Source organism: Trichechus manatus, unplaced genomic scaffold (genome assembly GCF_000243295.1).
Source record: "Trichechus manatus latirostris isolate Lorelei unplaced genomic scaffold, TriManLat1.0 scaffold00007, whole genome shotgun sequence".
NCBI lineage: Eukaryota > Metazoa > Chordata > Mammalia > Sirenia > Trichechidae > Trichechus > Trichechus manatus.
Genome location: NW_004443943.1, coordinates 28,685,046 through 28,705,825, shown reverse-complemented (window position 1 = coordinate 28,705,825; position 20,780 = coordinate 28,685,046). Strand labels below are relative to the sequence as shown.

At 49.6% G+C, this 20,780-nt stretch overlaps 1 protein-coding gene across 4 annotated transcripts in view; it reads left to right on the top strand.

Moving 5' to 3' along the window:
• LDB1 (LIM domain binding 1) overlaps positions 1–9,418 on the top strand; it is a 13,710-nt gene extending 4,292 nt beyond the window's left edge. The window contains exons 2-11 of one of the 4 annotated variants that reach the window (XM_023740985.1): positions 4,150–4,252; positions 4,375–4,419; positions 4,527–4,602; positions 4,699–4,801; positions 4,988–5,160; positions 5,655–5,777; positions 6,022–6,105; positions 6,199–6,322; positions 6,524–6,669; positions 7,390–9,418. In XM_023740985.1, the coding sequence (XP_023596753.1) occupies positions 4,150–4,252; positions 4,375–4,419; positions 4,527–4,602; positions 4,699–4,801; positions 4,988–5,160; positions 5,655–5,777; positions 6,022–6,105; positions 6,199–6,322; positions 6,524–6,669; positions 7,390–7,620 (1,208 nt within the window). In that variant the 3' untranslated portion in view covers positions 7,621–9,418. Of the gene's footprint in view, positions 1–4,149; positions 4,253–4,374; positions 4,420–4,526; positions 4,603–4,698; positions 4,802–4,987; positions 5,161–5,654; positions 5,778–6,021; positions 6,106–6,198; positions 6,323–6,520; positions 6,670–7,389 lie in introns of all 4 variants that reach the window. The other 3 variants (XM_012557893.2, XM_004370071.2, XM_023740986.1) reach the window with 3 other exon arrangements.
• The last annotated feature ends 11,362 nt before the right edge of the window (positions 9,419–20,780 follow it).

Here is a 20,780-nt window from a genome sequence, read left to right as displayed (position 1 = left end):
GTGTGTGTGTGTGTGTGTGTGTGTGTCTGTGTGTGTGTGTCTGTGTGTGTCTGTGTGTGTCTGTGTGTGTGTGTGTGTCTGTGTGTGTCTGTGTGTGTCTGTGTGTGTCTGTGTATCTTCAATTCCTTTCCCTATCTGTCCAAGTAGTAGGGTCTGGACCACTATCCAAGTTTTAGAAACATCTCCCATTGCATTGGAGAACAGACTCTACCCCACTAACCACATACCTTTTTCCCCCAGGGTGTATGTGGGGGAATTCTGCAGCAGACTGGACCCTACAGGCACGTTTGCCTTCCCAAGCTGTGACAGCGCCCCTTTCCCCGCCATGCATGTGTCTTCATTGGTGGTGGTGGGGAAGAGGGCTTCCTGTTAAGGGGGATCTGGGTCAGGGCAGGGAACTTAGCTGGGTTGGGGGCAGGGAAGCCTAGAGTGTCCCCCTCCCTCTAATCAATGTTTACTGGCTGAAGTCAGAATATGTCTCTGTCAAAAATACCCCCCTGGAGCCTCCCCTCAGCTGCTCTGGGATTTCACCAGAGGCCAAAGCCCAGGGTGGCAGTCCAGACCAGCCTTCAACCTGAGAGATCACGGAGGAGAGGGGAAAGAGGTTTGGGGCAGGTTTGAGGGACAATTTGAATATATTGGGGTCTGCGGAGAAGACGGCACCCTCGACCACCCCTGCCTAAGGCTTTGGCTCCCCTGCTCACCCCTGAGCACCACGCCGGGAGCTGGCGGAGGGGGCTGCATTTCATTCCTGGCCCATCCAGGTCTGTCCTCGTCCAGTCTGTTCTGTCTATATCTCTCTGTCCCCGTCTCTCCCAGTCTCTGTCTCTCTTTTGTTTTTCTCAGCGGTCCCTCCCTCCTAGTCTCCCTCCCTCGCTCCTTCTTCCTCCTTCTCGCAGGGAGGGGGCGGGGCCGGTGGGGGCAGCTCCACCCTCCGCCCGCCCTGGGGCCTCATTCTGAGAGAGACTCGCGGAGAGCTAGCGAGCTGGGAGGGAGAGAAAGGGAGAAAAGGAAGGGAGCCGGCGGGCGCTGTGTGTGCGTCTGAGTGTGCGAGTGAGTGTGAGTGCGGGCCTTGTCTCTCCTGGTGGCCACAGCAGAGGGGCCCAGTGGCCTGGGGAGGGCGGGCGGGCTGCTCGGAGGCAGAGGCAGCTAGAGGCGGCGGCGGGAGAGCCGAGGAGGAGAGAGGAAAGAGCGGAGCAGCCATTGTTGAGGGAAACCTTGCAAACAAAGAAGGCTCCGGCCTCCCCGCGGCCCCCCGCCCCCCAGGTCGGCCCCCTGGCCCCCGGCCCCTGGCCTAGTGGCCATTGTAACTTTCCCCCGGGGCTGTGGCCGCCGCGGGGCGGGCGGAGGCTGTGCGTGCGAGTCTTTGTGCGGCCCGCGGAGTGGAGCTCCCAGCCAGGCCTGCCTGTCCCACTCGGGACATGAGCGGCTGAAGTTGGGCCCTCCCCTCCAGTCCTCGCCCCTGCCAGGGCCCCTCTGGGCTGCCAGCGCTCCCCGCACCTCTCCTGGCCCCCTCAGTTCTCTCAGGTAAGTCTGGGCACCCTGCAAGCCTGTTGGGGTGGGTGGAAGGTCCTTACTCTGGCCCAGGCCTAGTATGCTGGCCAGGGAAGAGGTGCCCTGGCTCAGAGAGTTGGGGACACCCAGGCCTACTGACCTATGGTCAGCCCCAAAAGGAGGGGGCCTGCCCACAGGTCAGGCTGGTTACCATGGAAATGCCCAGCTGGAGGTGCCCCCCTCAGCCCCAGAATGTAGCTTCCATACTGAGAAAACTTTTCTAGTTCTCTTCTCCCCCTTCCTAAGGGCCCCTAGTTTGCTAGCCAGTGGGAGGGAGGGGGCTATGTCTGGTTCCAAAGCTGGATGACACTTTCCTTTTACCCCCATCCCCTAACTTGCTCCCTCTACCCTTGCTACTGGGGACCGGCAGCAGCAGGGACAGATGGTCTGGATGATGTTCCCACCCCTTCTCACTCCCTAGCCCTTGGCGCCCTTGGGGCACCTGGGAGTTGCTAAGGCTCTGGAGAGATCCTGAGTTTGTGTCCATTCACTGGAAGTGTAAACAAAGGCCCCAGAGCTTTGGGCTTTAGCTCCTCAGAACTATTACCCAGTCCCAGGCAAGTCCTGTCCGTTCCCTAGAGAGAGAAACTGAGGCCTTGTGACTTTTTTCAGAATTGAAGAGAAACCCAGGTGTCCAGCTTCTCTTCTCTTTAGAGTCTTGAGTTGACACATTTCTTCAAGTGGCCCTGAAACTGAGGGGCCAGGGGCAGTTATGGTTTTGGGGAACAGTGGCCTGGTTAGGGGATGAGGGCCAGGTTTGGGAATCTAGACTCTTAGGTTCGTTGCCCAGGCCTGGCCTCTGGTGGGCTGTGTGAGCTTTGGCTTCCTGTGTACCTTTAGTCTGCCTATCTGTGAAGTGAGGACACTTGAGGACAAGGTGGGGACTGTCTCTTTCCTGAGGACAACAGTTTTCATTCAGCCCACACTGGCATGTGAAGGCTGTGTGTGCTGTGCTGTTGGATGTGGCCTGTGAGAGCTTATGCATGGGGTGAGGGCTTGTTGCTGCCACCCCGATCTTCCCTGGGGCTGCTGGGTTCCAGCCCTTGTTAGGCATGTTGGGGCGAGCTGAGGGTGGAAGCCTGCTAGGCAGGATGAGGCACACGCATGTGCAGGCACACACAAGCTGACTCTTGGCACCTTCAGCAACTGTGAAGTGTGACCCCCCCCTGGGGACCCTCCTTTTGCCCACATTGTAAGGAGGGGCCCCTGGGGAGAGAATTAAATGACACTTGCTGGCACAGGGTCTTCCTTTGTCTCTTCCTCCCAAAGAACAAAATAGATTTTGTATCCATATTGGGAAGGGGCTTAGATACACCTGATAAGGGTGCCCTTCCAGTGCAACCAAATTTTGGGGACATGAGGAAACAGATATGACTAGGATCAGAACCTTTGGGGCTGTGCCTCAGTTTCCCTCTCTTATCTGGTGGGGAGGGGAAAAATGGAGTTGCGGGGGTAACTGGCTCATACCTAACAATGAATGTAACATTTCTTCCAATCAGGAAATTGTACACCAGAAACTGTGTCACTGATTGAGGGGGAAGAGGGGACACATGTACACATGCTCAGATACACAGAAGCAGAGACCTCTGTTAGTTACCACTTGCCTCCTAGACTGGGCCTCTCACCTCCTCCTCTCCCTCCTAAACCTAGGCTTCTTCCTAGACTCCATCCCAGGCCTCCTATTTTCCATTTGTAAGTAGGGTGGGATCCAGTGGGGGCTCATCTACCTCCCTCCCCCACTGCAAGTCTCAAAAGAGAAAAGGGGTTGAGGTTTTGGGTTACTGGCTTGGAGACAATACTCTACCCAAGGTGGGTGTGGGGAAGGGGGCTGGGCTGATAAGGGAGTGGCAGTTGGTGGGGGAGGCAGAAGGCCCAACTGGTTATCTGGTGGGCGGCACCCAACAGCACCCACCCCCCCCCTTATCTTTCCCCTGCCCTCCTGAGACCCTGAGAGTAGAGGAGGGGCTAGGAGTTGGCAACCCCCCCTTTCCACCTCCCCTCAAACTTGGTCTCTAGAGGACAGTAGAAGGGTTGGATGGTAGAAATAGTATAGGATATGGCAATCAGAAGATCTGGGCTAAAGTCCTAGCTCTTGCAGTTTCCAGCCCTATGATCTTGGCAAGTCCCTCTGAGTCCTCAGTTGCCTCATCTGTAAAATGGGAATAATGATACAGTCAACCCTGTGACCTCACAAGGTTGTTGTGATGATTGAACAAAATAATGTAGATAAAAAAGAGGTTTATCAAAATTAGATTCTAATGTTTAGATGTTATTTATTCTCTTCTAGTACAGACATTTCTTCCCAGCTTCATTTCCTTTTCTGATATCCAGGGATCAGCCATGTCAAGAAAGGGGGTCTTGAGTATGGGGTGGGATCAGGGCTGATACTCCCAGTTTCTGAAACAAGATTGGAGAGAGATTGAGAAGCAGAGATAGGTGCTCCCTAGAGTCGCTTCCCTCCCCCAGTCCACCCCTCTCCTGTTGTCATCTGGCCTGGGAGCTCTGTAAGACCAGTCCCTGTCTACACAGTCTGTCAGGCTTCCAGAAGACCTCCTGAGAGGGGCTCAGGGGATTCCTTTTTCCTTTCCCTCTTAGGTTGTTCCTCAAAGTCATTCAAGCTGTACTCGCCGAAGGAGCCCCCGAACGGCAACGCCTTCCCCCCCTTTCATCCCGGCACCATGCTGGATCGGGATGTGGGGTGAGTCTTTTGCCCACTTCCCAGCCCTTCTCCAGACGGGATCCTGTCTGAAAGGGGGAGGGAATGACCCCCAATAATTCCTGTCTTCCATCCCCATTCTCATGGCCTCTTCTCTTACACAGCCCAACTCCCATGTACCCACCTACATACCTGGAGCCTGGGATAGGGTAAGTAGAGTCCAGTGGCGAGGGAAATGCTTTGCTTTCCATTACAGGGGTAGAGGGCAGATGGGGAGGCATTACTTCTACTGACCTCCCTCGTTCACTCCCCTCAGGAGGCACACACCATATGGCAACCAAACTGACTATAGAATATTCGAGCTTAACAAACGGCTTCAGAACTGGACAGAGGTACGGCCAAGGGAAAAGGGGCTGGGAGGGGGAGGGCCACCTGGGCACCCTTGTGGGGTGTCTTGTGACACATATACCCCTCCCCGTGATCCCCAGGAGTGTGACAATCTCTGGTGGGATGCTTTCACGACTGAGTTCTTTGAGGATGACGCCATGTTAACCATCACTTTCTGCCTGGAGGATGGACCAAAGAGATATAGTGAGTGGCCTCTGGGTGCCCCTTGTGGGCCTGGGGATCCTGTCAGTCCGGCTGTGAGAGTGCATACTTCTGTGTACTTCTAAGATCTGGGAGTGGGTAAATTATTCTGAGGATCTGTCTTGACAGGGAAGGTATCTGCCCCTTTTGAGATCCTTCTGTCCTGAAGAGTTTGTCGTATCTCTACAGCCATTGGCCGGACCCTGATCCCACGCTACTTCCGCAGCATCTTTGAGGGGGGTGCCACGGAGCTGTACTATGTGCTGAAGCACCCCAAGGAAGCATTCCACAGCAACTTTGTGTCCCTCGACTGTGACCAGGGCAGCATGGTGACCCAGCATGGCAAACCCATGTTCACCCAGGTCAGCAGCCCAGCTAGAGGTGGGACAGTGAGGCACCTGGATTTGCTTCCCCTCTTCTCTCTCAAAGTGTACTCACAGCTGTCCCTCAGAAGGTATAACAGGAAAGTGGCAAAATGAGAAGGGAAGGCAGGCATGCTGCAACATACAGCAAGCATTTATTGAGCACCTAGTTTTCTGGGCACCAGGGATACACCAGTGAACAAGAGTGCCCTCAAAGAGCTTACAGCACATGGGTGTATCATTAACTGCATGGGGGAAGACAAGGATCTATTAAGCATTTCTAATGTGTATGTGTGTGTGTGTGTGTGTGTGTATAACGGCCAGAGTTGTGATAGCTATACTGGGGGGATGCTGTGACAGTTATGTACCCTTATTTGTGTGCAGGTGGCAGTAGTGTGTGCAGTGGGAGAGTTATGAGCAAATGAGGGAGACTGTAACAGGCACACTTTCAGGTATATGGGCAGGGGGCAGGGTTGTGACAAGCCTGTCCCCAGGTGTGTGTCGAGGGCCGGTTGTACCTGGAGTTCATGTTTGACGACATGATGCGGATAAAGACATGGCACTTCAGCATTCGGCAACACCGAGAGCTCATCCCCCGCAGCATCCTTGCCATGCATGTGAGTTGTGGGCAGGACCCAAGACACAATGGTAAGGGCAGACAGCAGACAGGGTGGGATAAGGTCTGACATTTCCTGACTGCGACTTTAAACAGAGGGGTAGGGTCTCTTCATCTCATCTGAAAAATGGGTTTAACAATAGCCTCTGCCCCTCTTCTCTCTCAGGAGCATCATGATGCTTAGATGATAGGGTAGATGATCAGATGCAGTCCTGGTGCCAGTATTCTTGTCATTCTCCCCCCAGGCCCAGGACCCCCAGATGCTGGATCAGCTCTCCAAAAACATCACCCGGTGTGGGCTGTCCAATTCCACTCTCAACTACCTCCGAGTAAGTCTGATTATCCGGTCTCTGCCCCATCCCAAATTGGTCTCAGCTCCATGTCTCTCCCTTGACGAACCACCTCCTGGTCTACCCACCCAGCTCTGTGTGATACTCGAGCCTATGCAGGAGCTCATGTCCCGCCACAAGACCTACAGCCTCAGCCCCCGTGACTGCCTCAAGACCTGCCTTTTCCAGAAGTGGCAGCGCATGGTAGCACCCCCAGGTGAGTGCCTGCTCTTACCAGGATCTGACACTGCTCCCCAAAGCTGTATCTTCATCTCCTCATGAAGTTCTCGCTGCCCCTCCCTTGCTCCTGGTTCTGCAAGTTTGGGAGCAGGGTAGGCTCCAGTTCCTTAAGAGCCAGAATGGGGCACAGGGGACCCAGGCCCTCTCCCACCTGAGTCTCCTTTCCCTGGCACAGCGGAACCCGCACGGCAGCAGCCCAGCAAACGGCGGAAACGGAAGATGTCAGGGGGCAGCACCATGAGCTCGGGGGGTGGCAACACCAACAACAGCAACAGCAAGAAGAAGAGCCCAGCCAGCACCTTCGCCCTCTCCAGCCAGGTACCTGTAAGCATCTCGGCTTTCTTCTCTCTTCTGGGCTGCCCCACCGCTGACCCCTGACCCCTGACCCCTGACCCCTGTCCCAGCCTGAGCTCACTAACAGGCGTAGAAGCAAAGACAGTTTTTCTCACTGTACTCTGCCAGCATGGGCTGACTCCTGTCACTAACGAGAGACTCCTTGTCAGTCACATGTGGCTGTGGTCACAGAGATTCAGCCATAGGAACATAGTACATAAAAGGACAGAGACAGCCATGAGAACACATGGACGTTCAGGACAGACAGTCTGGAGAAACACAGACCATCAGAGACACACACACTGATGCAAGGACAGACTTGAATGTTTGTGGATGTAGGACACACATGGGCACATGCACACACTTTCCCCACCTGTGTTTTTGATCTGCTTCCTTTCTCTTACATGTGGACAGAAGTTTAGAAGCCCCCTAATTTTTTTAGGGAGACAGGCTAGGGAGTGAGGGAAGTAGATTGCCTTCTCCCACAATCTAGTTGGACATAGGCTAAAAGCTGTGAGGCTCTGGAGTCTTTCATTGGGAAGGATTCCTGGAGCTGAGGGTGTCGGAGTTGGGGTTTTAAATTTGGGTGTGAGTAGGGGGTGGAGGGTGTTGAGTTTCCCAGGGTGGGTACTGGGGTTCTGGGGGTGTCTGCCACCCTGGGCCAGGTGAGCCCCTGCCCCGATTATGTTTGGGGACCTCCGCCACTCTCAGGATGTGATGGTGGTGGGGGAGCCCACCCTGATGGGCGGGGAGTTCGGGGACGAGGACGAGAGGCTCATCACCCGGCTGGAGAACACCCAGTTTGACGCGGCCAACGGCATTGACGACGAGGACAGCTTTAACAACTCCCCCGCACTGGGCGCCAACAGCCCCTGGAACAGCAAGCCTCCGTCCAGCCAAGAAAGCAAATCGGAGAACCCCACGTCACAGGCCTCCCAGTAAAGGCCCTGCCATGGCCACCGAGCACTCTGCCTGCCTGCCCCATCCTTTGAAGCCCCAGGGAGCAGAAGACAGAAGAGACTGAGCATCTGAAATGGGCAGCCTCCATCCACCCACTTCAGGGAGGAACTGGACTCTCTAGGGGCAGGTGCCAAGATTTGCCCTGACAGTGGCCCTGGGCTGGGCCTGACCTCTGCAGAGCCTTTTGGGGGAAGGGGGAACTCATGCAGATGCCCAAGTGGATCCTGGGCCTCTAAAAAAAGAAGTATCCTGACCACCCCCCAGGGCATTTGCCCCCATCCTCACTGGGTTCCCCATCCTCTTGACTCCACCCTCTTCAAGCCTGGGGTTGTCTACAGCCACAGCCCTTAGGGACTTGAAGTTATGGGGCTTGGTTGAATGCCCCCAACCCCTCCCCCAGGTGGCTGGTAGTAGAGGGGTAAAGCTCTGGGCTCCTCCTCCCTTCTGCTACCTATCCTAGCTCCAAGTTTTTAAAAAAATAATAATATTAAAAATGTAAGTTTTTTTTTAAAAAAATCACTCATGTATCCCCTCTTCCCCCTATTAAAAGTCCAGCTACCTCCCTACTCTTGGCAGATGGGGGCCTAGGGCCCAGGTGGGAGTGAGTGGGGGTGGGGGGATATGCATACTATTTTATACAGTTCGAGAGCTTCAGACCAAGGAGACACTTTGCCATCTCTCTTCCCTTTTCCTCTTGGGTGATGAGTTGGGGAAGGCATGCCGTGGGGTAGGGGAGGCCATTGATGGCCACATTTGCCCCTCTTTGTGACAACCCCGCACTGTTGTCTGTCTCCTTATTCTCCAGACTCCAGCCTGCCCTCGTAGTGCTTGTGACTCCCTCTGCCCCAGCCCTCAACCCCCCCCCCATGGTGTGTATATTCTTTACAAGTTCTCCACTAGAGCAGCTGTCTTGGGTGGGGGAGGGAGGGAGGCTCCCTCCCTTAGGGAGTGTGGAGGGAAGGAAGCAGCCTTGTTTGTTACTGTGTTTTTTGTTTTGTCTCATTTGGGCAGGCATGGAATGGGGAGGGGCTCATCCACTCTGTTCCAGTACCCTCTTCCCCTGACCCCTCAATTGCATATCTAGTGCTACCTTTCCCTCCATAGAGGGGAAGGAGCCACTGAGGGTGTCCCAGCTTTAAGCCCACCAGGAAGAAGTAGGCCTCTATTCCCCTAGCTGAAATCGAGGGTCTTCATCTCCTAATATCTCCTTTTCCTCCTTCCTCATGGAAGGGAGGAGGAGGCAGCCAGGATCCTCAGCTCCATTTCACAGATGGACACATGAAGGCTCAGGGTCCAGGGTGAGGCCAAGAGCAGGGTCCCATAAGTCTAGGCCCAGCTCTGTGGCTTTGCTGCCTTTTCCCCGTGGCCAGTCCCAGAAGTGTTAGCATCACCTCTTTCCCTACTCCTCCCTCTGGTTTCTGGGGTCCTTCAAACCGTTTCCTCCACTCCAGCTGCCACTGTTGAGAGGGTGTTGTGTCAGGAGTTGAGGGGAAAGGTAGAGAACATGGATGTCCCACCCCAACTGTAATGCCTTCTTTTTGGGTGGGGGGGGGCATTTGAGTCATGTATGGTACCGATCAATAAAGAGACTTTTCAGTTTGAAAGTGTCCTAGTTGGTCATTGATGCCCAGTAATGACTCGGTCCAAGTTAATGTTTCCCCCCCTCCTTCCTGCCACACCTAAAACCAATCATTGGGGAGGGGTTATAAATTTCCCTTCACTCCCGTCTCATTTTCTCACACTTTTCTTCGGCTGTTGTTCCTCTGATTCACACCTCTCCTTCACCCCAGACCCTGAAGTTTGCCTCCAGGTATTCCAGGGCTCCATCTCCCTGGAAAGCTGGCTTTTTTTTCCTCACTAGAATCCTCCCCCTGGGACTGTTCCTTGTCACTTCTAACTGGCATGGGGCTACCAGCTAGAGGTGACCTTCCTGAGGCCAGGTTCCTAGGATAGACAGCCCTAGATTAGGTTGTTTCTGGGGCCGGGTTGGGGAAGGGGTTGTCTGGGACAGGCTTGGGTTGAAGGAGCTTGGGGCAGTTAGAGTGCCTGGGAGACTCAAGTCCTGTTTCTGTCCGTGAAATACCTACCCCCAGTCAGCCCCCTGCCTGCTTGCCCAGCTGAGTTATCTGAACTAGTCCCCCCTGGTGGTAAAGTCCCTGGGTGGGGGATTAAGACAGTAGGAGATTGTCTCCTTGCTGAGTTTGGGTGGGGGAACTAAGGGGAGGAGGATAGGGAATGCCTAGGGCTGTTGCTAGGAGGCAGCCTGAAGCTCCATGGAAAGATAGAAGTCTAGAACAATTACTGTTGTGTGCTGTGGACTTAGAGCGATGCTATATGACAGAGTAGAACTGTCCCATAGGGTATTCCCAGGCTGTAATATTTATGGGAGCAGATCGACAGGTCTTTCTCCTGCAAAGCCACTGGTGCTTTCAAACTGCCAGCTTTCAATTAGCTGAGCGCTTAACCATTGTGCCACCAGGGCTCCTAGAACACTTACTAGGAGGAGGAATAGCAGACTTTTTGGACTCCTCTCCATGTAGTTACTCCCCCATCATCTAAGAAGATTGGCAAGACAGGAAGACTGCTGTGGGTTGGAAATGGGGTCTTAGCACGCACATAACCTCTTCCCCAGTCTCCCTCATTTTCGTCCGAGGCAGGGGAAGCCGAGGCATCAGACCATCAAATCCTCCCTTACCCCTACCCCTGCTAGCAGGAAGAAACAGGAGGAAAGCACCGCACAGCCCACCCTACCCACTCCGATCCAGGCAGTTACCTTGGCCCTGCCCTACTACTGCCAGCCCAGCTCCTTAGCCCCAGTGCCTCAGGACCACAAGGCCTGCATTTACATCCCCCACTCCTCCTCTGCAGGCCTGGCCTGACCAAAGGACATTTACCAGCCGACTGCTGCCACTGACTCACCCTGTGAGTGCCAGGTAATACCTGCAGTGGGTCTGGCTCTGGGTGTATGTCTGGCCTTTGTGCCTCAGTGTGTGCCAGTGTGTATGTATGCATGTATGTATGGATGTGACTGCTGAGCTGGGAGAGGTCATGGATATGTGTATGTAAGGGAGTATATACATGTGAGTACATACGTGGGCATGTATACACATATGTTTAGGTATGTGTCTGTTGGTGAATTCATTCAGCTAATATTCAACTAGCCCTCTTTGTGCCAGCCACAATTCTAGGCACTGGGGGAACTGTGTTGAACAAAGCAGACTGTGTTAAACAAAGTATGACTGCTGGGCGTGAGTAGGAAGCTATAAGTACGCAAATGTTAAGCGCGTGGCTTGGCAGTGGGACTGGTGGAAGGTTATGGGGCTGCTGCGGCAGCAGTTGTGTGGCTGTGTTGGGCATTTGCAGGTTCATATCCTGTGTGTGTGTGTTTTGGGGGATAGAGTTAGGGGACCCAGAGACTCCCCATGCTGCTTGGGCAGAGGAACCCACTATTTGAACTCAGGAAATGTGGTGACCACGGACTTCCTCTGGAGCCCCAGAACTGGCTCCTCCCCATTTGCCTCCAGCAATGTATCTGGGAAAGGCCCTGGGTAAAGAGGGGCTGCTGGGGTGGGAAAAAGGGTGAGGCCCTCAAAGACCCCAATGCCCTGTTTCTAGGTGCAGATGTGATCCCAGCTCAAGCCCCCAGCAGAAACTTGTCTCAACCAGGGCCTCAGTGAAGAGGCATGGGGCCCTCCACAACACACTGTGGGGCTTCTTGAGCCTTGTGGACTCCCGTTGTTGTGTGCTGTCAAATTGATTGCAATTCATAGCGATCCTATTTGACAGAGTAGAATTGCCCCCGTATAGTTTCTCAGGCTGTAATCTTTATGGGAACATATCTCCAGGTCTTTTCTCCCATGGAGTGGCTGGTGGGTTCGAACTGCTGACCTTTTGGTTAGCAGCTGAGCGCTCAACCATTGTGCCACTAGGACTCCTTATGCAGTCCTACCTTCCCCAAAAGTAGGACCTCAGCTCAGCCCAAAATCATCCCTTCCCCTGGACCTCCAGCTCCTTCCTCATGTTTCCTGGCCCAGCCCAATCCATCCTGACCTCCAACCCTCCAACCCCTTCCCCAGGAACTCCAAGCCAGCCTGACCCCTAACCCATTCCCTAGGGCCCCGGTCTAGTTCAGCACAACTTCCAGTGCCTTATTTTATACCCTTAGCCCAGTCAAGCTTGACACATAACCCCTTCCCCAAAAGTAGGAACCCCAATGCAGCCAGCCCAGCCCAGTCCAACCTGACCTTAAGCTCCTTTCCTCAAGATGAAAAGCTCTAAGCTGCCCTCTCAGGGACTTCCCCCATCCCTTTTTCACAAAGTAGGACCTTTTCTTGGAGGCTACCAATCTTGGAATTGGTAGAAATAGAGGAGATAGTAAGGATAAAGTTAAGAGCTACAGCAGGGAGATGAGGGCAGGAAGTGCTGAGGGTGGCCCACACATGTTCTGGGCCAGGCTAAAAGGAAGTGAAGGTATAAAAAGAGGTTCTGAACCAGCAGCCCCCTATTTCCAAGCTGGATTTCAAAAACGCTGGCTCTACCCTGCTGACCCTGGCTCCCAGGACCTGGAATGTTTACGATAACTCTTGCCCATGTGACCACAGTCCTCCCAGCTCCATCCTGATGTTTCCAAGACAGCCAGAACAGCAAATGAATGGGAAACTACACATGCTCGCACCAATTCTGGGGCCCTTTTCCTAAGGTAGCTAAACACTGGGTGACTACCCTCCCCCCATCCCACCTCTGTGCCACCAGCTCACTTCTCCAGGAGAACAACCTAGGGACAGCCCTGGATAAAGTCCCAGAGGAGGTTGTTCTCCATCATTTCCAAACAAGTAGGCTGCCTGGAGGAGTCCCTTTCTTTGAATGGACGTCAGGTGCACCCAACTAGATTGATCATAATCTTGGTTCATGATACACTTTCGTTATTGCTCCATGCACAGCACACATTTATTTTCTGATAATACTGTTGTAAGAACTAATAAACATGAAAGCTAGGACTTGGTGATAACTTAAATCTAGCTGTGTGGTCTGTACCCATCCCATCCTTCTACCAAGGTATTCATCATTCCCTTGCTTTCCTTTTTATCTAGTTTTACCTCAGCTCTAAGGAGCCCTGCTGGCACAATGTTTAAATGCTCAACTGCTAACTGAAATGTTGGTGGTTCGAACCCACCCAGCAGCTCCATAGGAGAAAAGACCTGGCGATCTGCTCATGTAAAGAGTAAGACCTGTTGCCACTGAGTTGATTCTAACTCATAGCGACCCTGTAGAACAGAGTAGAACTGCCCCATAGGGTTTCCAAGGAGTGGCTGGTGGATTCGAACTGCCGACCTTTTGGTTAGCAGCCGAGCTCTTCACCACTGCGCCACCAGGGCTCCCCTATAAAGATTACAGCCTAGAAAATCCTAAGGGCAGTTCTACTCTGTCATTGGATCACTTTGGGATGAAACTTGACTCGATGGCATGAAAACAATAAATCTCAGCTCTATGTATTCCTAAAGTTTTATTTTTTTGATTAAAATTTTAAATTTTATTTAGAACTAGGAGGTTTTTTTTTGTTTTTTTTTTTAGTTCTTTTTTATTTTATTATAATGGAATCCTGATGTGTGTAATTTGGGGGGGACTTATTATTTCCAACTAATATTGTATTACTAAGATTTATTTTGGAGCTCTGGTGGCATAGTGGTTAAGAACTTGGCTGCTAACCAAAAGGTCGGCAGTTTGAATCCACCAGTCACTCCTTGAAAACTCTATGGGGCAGTTCTACCCTGTCCTATAGGATCGCTATGAGTCAGAATCGACTCAAGGGCAATGGATTTTTAAGATTTATTTTGTCACATATTGCTGCAGTTCATTCATTTTGAGGGCTGTATAATATTCCATTGTGTGGCTTTGTCACAGTTATTCATCCACTCTCCTGTCACTGGACATTTGGGTTGTTTCTAGGTTTTTGCTATTGTGAAGAGAACTTCTATGAACATTTTTTTCCTGTCTCCTAACGTACATGTGCAGAGTTTTTCTTGGTATCTATTTAGGTGTGATCTCTGCTAACTCATGTTCCTATCTCAGAAGCCCGGGTCTGAGTGCTTTCACTACAGCAGGACTCCAGGGTTAACTTGAATGAAAGTTCAAAGATTTATTAAGTACCTGCTATATAAACTGTACTTTGTCCATTCATTCATTCAGCCAATCAACCTACAGTTAGTCAGCATCTACAACACACCAGGAGCTAGAGATAGAACAGAGAACAAGACAACATAGCACATACGGTTGGGTGGGGAAACAGATATTAAACAAATGGTCACACACATACGCAATTACAATTTATTATAAGGCCGAATAGTGCAGGGTAAACATATAATTTAAAAAAAACAAAAAAAAAACAAACCCACTGCCGTCGAGTTGATTCCAACTGATAGCGACCCTATAGGACAGAGTAGAACCGCCCCATAGAGTTTCCAAGAAGCAGCTGGTGGATTCATACTGCCAATCTTTTGGTTAAGCAGCTGTAGCTTGCTGTAGCTGTTAACCACTGGGCCACCAGGGCTCCAAACATATAATAGGGAGACCTAATTTAAATTCGTGTATTAAGGAGGCCTCTCTGAGGGAGTGATGTTTCCGCTGAGACTTGAAGGATAAGGAGAACTTAGCCAGGTGAAGTGTGTGGGGAAGAGGGTTTCAGGTAAAGGAAACAGGTCCTGATGCTGGGAAAAGCTTGGCAGATTGGAAGAATGGAAGAAAATCAGTGGGTTCTGAGCCTAGGGGAAATGGTGGCAGGAGAAAGAGACTAAGGCCAGGTTGGACAGTGCTGTGGTGTTGATGATGGTGATGACGATATGATGATGATAGAAGTTAACATTCATTGCACCAGGTATTGTGGGAAGCCTTTACATCAATTATTTCATTAAATGCCTACTACAACCATATGATATAGGTAATGTTATATCTTCCATTTTATTTACAGATGGGAAACTAAAGACCAGAGAAGCTAAGTAACTTACCCAAGGTCACAAAACCAGCAAGGATTTTGAATTTCATCTAAATGTAATGGATAGTCACTGAAAGGTCTAAGGCAGATGATGATTAAGACCTGGTCCCTGACTTCTAGGAACTCCCAGAGTGGGGGGAAAAGCAGACCTAGCCACAATTTGAGTAAAAAGCACACTTCAGAGACTGAGATTGTAAACATGGTGCTATGGAAGTATAGGGCGAGATATTTGTTTCAACCAAGGAGATCTGAGAAGGCTTCTTGGTGAAGGTGAAATTGGCTATGACGGGTTGGAGGGAGGTAGACCCGTGGCAGGTGATTTTGGCAGGAAATGACAGACTTTCTAAGTAGAGGAAATAGCTTTAGGGAAGATGATGAAGCAGGAGAGTCCAGAGACTAGAGACAATTGAGCAAATAAGTGCAGGTATGGCACTCAGTGGTAAACTGTGGAGGTTCCAGGTGAGGAGGGAAGGAGTGCTAGATAAATTTGCTAGCTGGGAGAGAAGGAACACAGCCTTCCTAAATTACAGGGAGCTTCGAAGGACAAGCTGAAGAAGTTTAGACTTAATTTTTTAGGGAATGGGAAGCCACCAAAAGTTTTTGAGCAGGGGAGTGACCAAATCGGGTCTGCTAATTTTTAACACTAATTTGGTGTGAGAATGTAATCAATATCACTGAATTGTACATGTAGAAACTGTTGGTGTATGTTTTGCTGTGTATATTCTCAACAACAACAACAAAGAAAGATCAATTTGGGTGTGGTATATAGGACTACAGAGGGAAGTTAGAAGGAACTGAAGTCCTTGCAGCTAGCAATTTATAAAACAAAACAACCCAAAAAGTTCTTAACATTATAAAATAAAACAAATTGTACAAAATTAAAGAATTAAATATATATAAGCAAATAAGACTAGAAGAAAATGTGATTAAAAGTATTTATCAACTTTCTAGGCATACATGTATGAGAGATAAGCTCGCAAGCTTAAATACCACAGAGAAAATCAAAAAGGAAAAGAGTGAATTTCACCTCAACTAAAAAATAAAAAGATTAAAAAATGAAAACAGTGACCAATTTGACTACACACAGATTTACAACTTTGGGGTGTGTGTGTATAAATAAAAACCAAACCAAACCCTGAAACAAACCAAAATAAAAAAAGCAGATATACCGGGAGTATGATGAAGAGTTAGTCTTTTCATACAATTAATTAATGCTAAGTAAGTTTAATAAAAGAAGCCCCTCAATAGGTAAATGAGTAAAGGACAATTTCAAAGGAGAAAGTAATAAGAATAAAACATATGGAAACATGGTGATCTTATGAATGCACATTAAAACAATATAGCTCTTTTATTATTTTTTTTTGCCTATTAAGCTAGCAAAAATATTTTTCTTAGTAAATGTAAAAAAATATATAACAGCTTTATTGATAAGTAATTCACATACCATATAATTCACCCATTTACAGTGTACAATTCAATGGTCATGCAGCTATTGCCACAATTTTAGAACATTTTCATCACTCCAAAAGGAAACCCCATACCCATTAGCAGTTACTCCCATTTCTCTCCACTCCCCACCCCTGGGCAATCACTAATCTACTTTATGTCTCTATATATTTGCCTATTCTGGACTTTTCATATAAATGGAATCATATGATATGTGGCTTTTTATGACTGGCTTAACACTATGATTAGTTTTGCCTGTTTTTGAAGTATATAAATGGAATCATAGTAAAGAGGTGAAGATTTTCCATGATGCTACCCAATGCTGAGGAGTCCCTGGGTGACACAAACGGTTAAGTGCTTAACTACTAGCCAAAATGTTGGTGGTTCAAACCCACCCAGAGGTACCTTGCAAGACCAAAAAAAAAAAAAAAACCATCCCAACTGACCCTATAGGACAAAGCAGAACTGCCCCACAGGGTTTCCAAGGAGCACCTGGTAGATTTGAACTGCTGACCTTTTGGTTAGTAGCCATAGCACTTAACCACTACACCACCTGGGAAGACAGGCCTAGGCAACCTGCTTCTGAAAGGTCACAGTCTTGAAAACCCTATGAAGTAGTTCTGCTCACACACATGGGGTCGCCATGAGTCAGAATTGACTCAACAGCAACTAACAACAACCCAGTGCTGGGAAGTATGTGAAGAGACTAGGATCTTATATACTTCAAGTAAGCCAAAAAGTTAGAAATGCAACTTGCGTTAATGTGCACAACCTTAGACCTAATAATTCCATTTCTGGAATCACAGCATTACTTATAATATAGAAAACTTGGAAATTCCAGAAAAGCCATGGACAGGAGAATGAGACATCTCCTATGATAAACTGTGGGACTTCCTAAAACCCATGCAATGTTACACAACCATCAAAAGGATATTTACCAAGAGGTCAACCAAGGAATATGAAAAAACACTTTTGTTAAATGTTAACTGACAAAAAAATAGGATACAAAATTATCATACAAAGTGGCTGCAATTATGGAAAAGTATCTATGCATAGGAAAATAATAGATGGGAAGAAAGTACAATGGCGATAGTAAGAGGATTGGACTCTGGGTAGATTTTTTTTTCCTCTTTGCTACTTGCCAAATTTCCTTTAATGTACTCATGCTACCTTTATAACAACAAATACTAACCATAAAAAAGAAAAAATCAAGGTGGGAAGTAACAAAGACTTGAATTAAGGCATTTGTGGTGGGAGCGGGGAGTGTAGGAGGGGAATGGATACAATTTGGCTGCTTACCGAATATGGGGGTGAGTGAGTGGGGAGGATGGGAGGCAATGCTAAGGCTGGAGGAACTGGGATGACACTGGTGTCAGGAACTAAATTGGAGTTCCCTGGAGGAATCATAGTACAGTGGTTCATGACACGAGATCTTGTGATAGACACTCCTGTTTTGAATACTGGCCCAACCACCTACTAGCTGGGTGACCCTGAGGAAGTTGTCCACTTCTCTGAGCTTGATTCCTCATCTTTAAAATGGAGATCATTATAGCACCTATCTTACATGGTTGCTAGGAGGATTAATTTATAAAGAGAGTTTTAAAAGTACCTGGCACAGAATAAACTTTCAATGAAGATTAGCTATTATGATGTGCCCCGCAGCCCTGGGAGATCAGGATCTAGGACTTCTTTGTCGCCAGCCACCTGTTAGTCCAGAAATAGCCCCTTCACCTTCCCTCCCCCAGCCAGTTCACTGCCAGGAGGTCACCCAGGGATGCTCTGAAGCCCACAGGAGTGGGAATAGATGGGATTCTGAAGTGGGAGGTGTGGGAAGTTTGGAGGGGGGGATGGGGTAGAGTTAAAAAACCAAACCCATTGCCATCTAGTCAATTCTGACTCATAGTGACCCTGTAGGACAGAGTAGAAATGCCCAAAGGGTTTCCAAGGCTGTAATCTTTATGGAAGCAGACTGCCACATCCTTCTCCCACGGAGCAGCTGGTGGGTTTAAACTGCCGACCTTTTGGCTAAACCACTGTGCCACCAGGGCTTCTCAGGGAAGAGTTAGAGACTAGGAAATTGCAAACTAAACAGACTAGTCTAGCAGCAAAGCAGAGAGTCCCTGGAGCACCCCATTGGAGCTCTCCTGCCCCATGTCAGTATATCAGGATGCTTTGTAAACATAAGAAGGGGACATGGGACAGGCTGCCTCCCTTTGTGGAATAGGTGCTGGCTAAATGGGGTTCACTATGCCTCCTCCCCCACCTAGACCTAGTCCTAGACTTGCTAAGAAGCATAAAAAAGAAACAAAAACAAGGAGGACAGCTGGTGGTACATCTACAAGAAGATGAGGGGAACTCTGTTTACAGATTGGCCTCCAGAGGCCACCCTGCCATTGCCCCTCCCCGCTGCACACACACCAGGTAGGAGGTGTGAGCAGCTACTCTCTGGCTGAAGCCTAAGACCACACTACCTCCTGCCCCCTTGAAAGATGAGGTCTTGAAATAATTCGTTCAATACGAGTTCTTGAAATCTGAGCCTGGCTATACAATGTGCCTGGTGTTTGCCTTCATCTTTGGTCTGGTGCTCTTCCTGTCCTACTTTAGATGTGCGCTGCAACCTGTATGGCTTCTGCAGAGTCTATTTGTTCCATCAGTCTGGTTACCAGCGCTACCTGCTTGCCTGCTTCTTGCTGGCCATGACCACATTCCTGTATGTTGCCCTTCCCCCAATGGCTTCACTGGGGTTGGTGTCACCCAGTGCAGAAACTTAGGGTGTCACCCTCCCCCCCACCATGGACCTCCTCCCATACCAGACAATACAGTATCCTTAGTAATGTTTTTTGTACTAATGTTACTTGTAAATCATAATTCCTGTATATCACTCCTTCTTTTCCTTTACTACTTCATTTTCAAAAAGTTATTGATATAGGTTCACAAATACTAATTACCACAACATTGTAGCTAAAACACCAGAAAATCTGACAAAATCAGCAACTATAAAAACACTAGCAGAAATGAAAACAACAATGAGTGGTTGTAGCACATGCAGACAAAACCACGTGATTCGAAGTGTCACTGTAATTGGGTAATAATGACAGCTCTGACCCGAGCGTTGTTAGAAGATTCAAAAAGTAAATTAGCAAAGAATTTTAGGCTTGTAGGTATATAGATACATGTAAGCTAGGCTAACGAAAAATGTTTTTGTTGTTATAACTAACTACAAGGATTTTTTATAGACAGTCATTTTGGTGTCACCCCCTCTGACAGTGTCAGCTGGTGAGGTCCACACCCCCGGCACCTCCTTAGTGGTACCACTGCCTTCCCCTACCTACCCCTCATCTCTGAAATCTGGTCCCTCAGTCCAGGAGCCACCTCTGATCTCCTTAGGAGATCCCTTCCTAACTTGTGGCCCCTCCCCACCTTGTGCAACTTGGGCTTTCTGGGCCCCATCCTTCCAAAAACCATCACTTTCACTACCTAGAATCCCCCAAACCCAACCTCTCCCCACACCCTGTTTCCTCTCTCATCTGCCCTTGACCTCTCTTCTATTTCTTTCCCTCTGTCATCTCTGACCCCCCACTTCCATCCATCCCCTCCTAACTTCCACATCTCCATCTGTCCTCTACCCCATTCTCCTCTCCCTCCTCTCTCAACCTCTCCCTCCATTCTGACTGGGCCTTGAGTTCCCTCCCCCTCTCCCTCCTCCTGCCTTACCTCCCTAGGGGCTAGAACATCTGCAGCTTCCTAAGCATGAACAGCTGTATGAGGCCATTTCCTGCAGCTCTCACTTCCTCAGAAATGTGTACAACCTGCACCTCTTCCTTAAGTCTATCCTCCAGGTACAGAAGGGACTCATCCCTCCCTCCACCCCTAGGAGTTTCCCTCCATGCCCCTAACTCAGATCCCACCCTTACTCCAGAATCCCAGCCTCCAGCACATGGGTTCAGATCCACAGGAGTGTCAGATTCTAGGCATCTCAGTTCCAGACGCCAGACCCCACCCCACACCCTACCACATCTCATCTCTCTGCCCCTTCTCCCCAGTGATCATTTCTGGGCAGGAAACCTCCTTCCTTCAAATTTTTCCTTACTTCTGGTATCCTGACTCTGTTGCCTCTACCTCCCAAGACATGGATGTAAATACAATCTACGGATGACAGCCCATCAGAAAAATCCAATCCAATGTGCTGAGTGAGGTGGAAATAGCCTGCAGTGGGACTGGGAAGGGTAGGGAGCTCTGGTGGCTCACTGTCATCCTGTCTGCCCCGGACTTTGGGCCCTGGCTAGGGGGTCAACATATGGATTGCCCTCTTTAGGCAACAAAAGCCCATGCTGGAATTCTTGTCCCAGCTGATTTAGAATGAGTAGCCAGGAAGGCCCCGGACAAGCTTGACTCTGTGGGGATGAGTTTGGGGAGTGGCCGGGGGGAGGTGACCCAAACCAGGCTTAGTAAAAGCAGTTTGAGGCCCATGCTGACAGTCAGGGCCCTCTAGCTGGAAGAATACTTGCCTGGGAGGGAGACACAGCTGTTGGATTTGAATTTTACTTTAGCCACAATGCAGCTGCATCATTGGCACATTTAACTTAGGGGCCAGTATAGCTATGTGCACCCAGCAAAGAGCGATTCCATTTTAAACAGCTGGCAGGGTGAGAAGGGAGACCGCATTTCAGTTACACTGAGTGTGAGTTTAAGTGATTCAAGCGTTTTT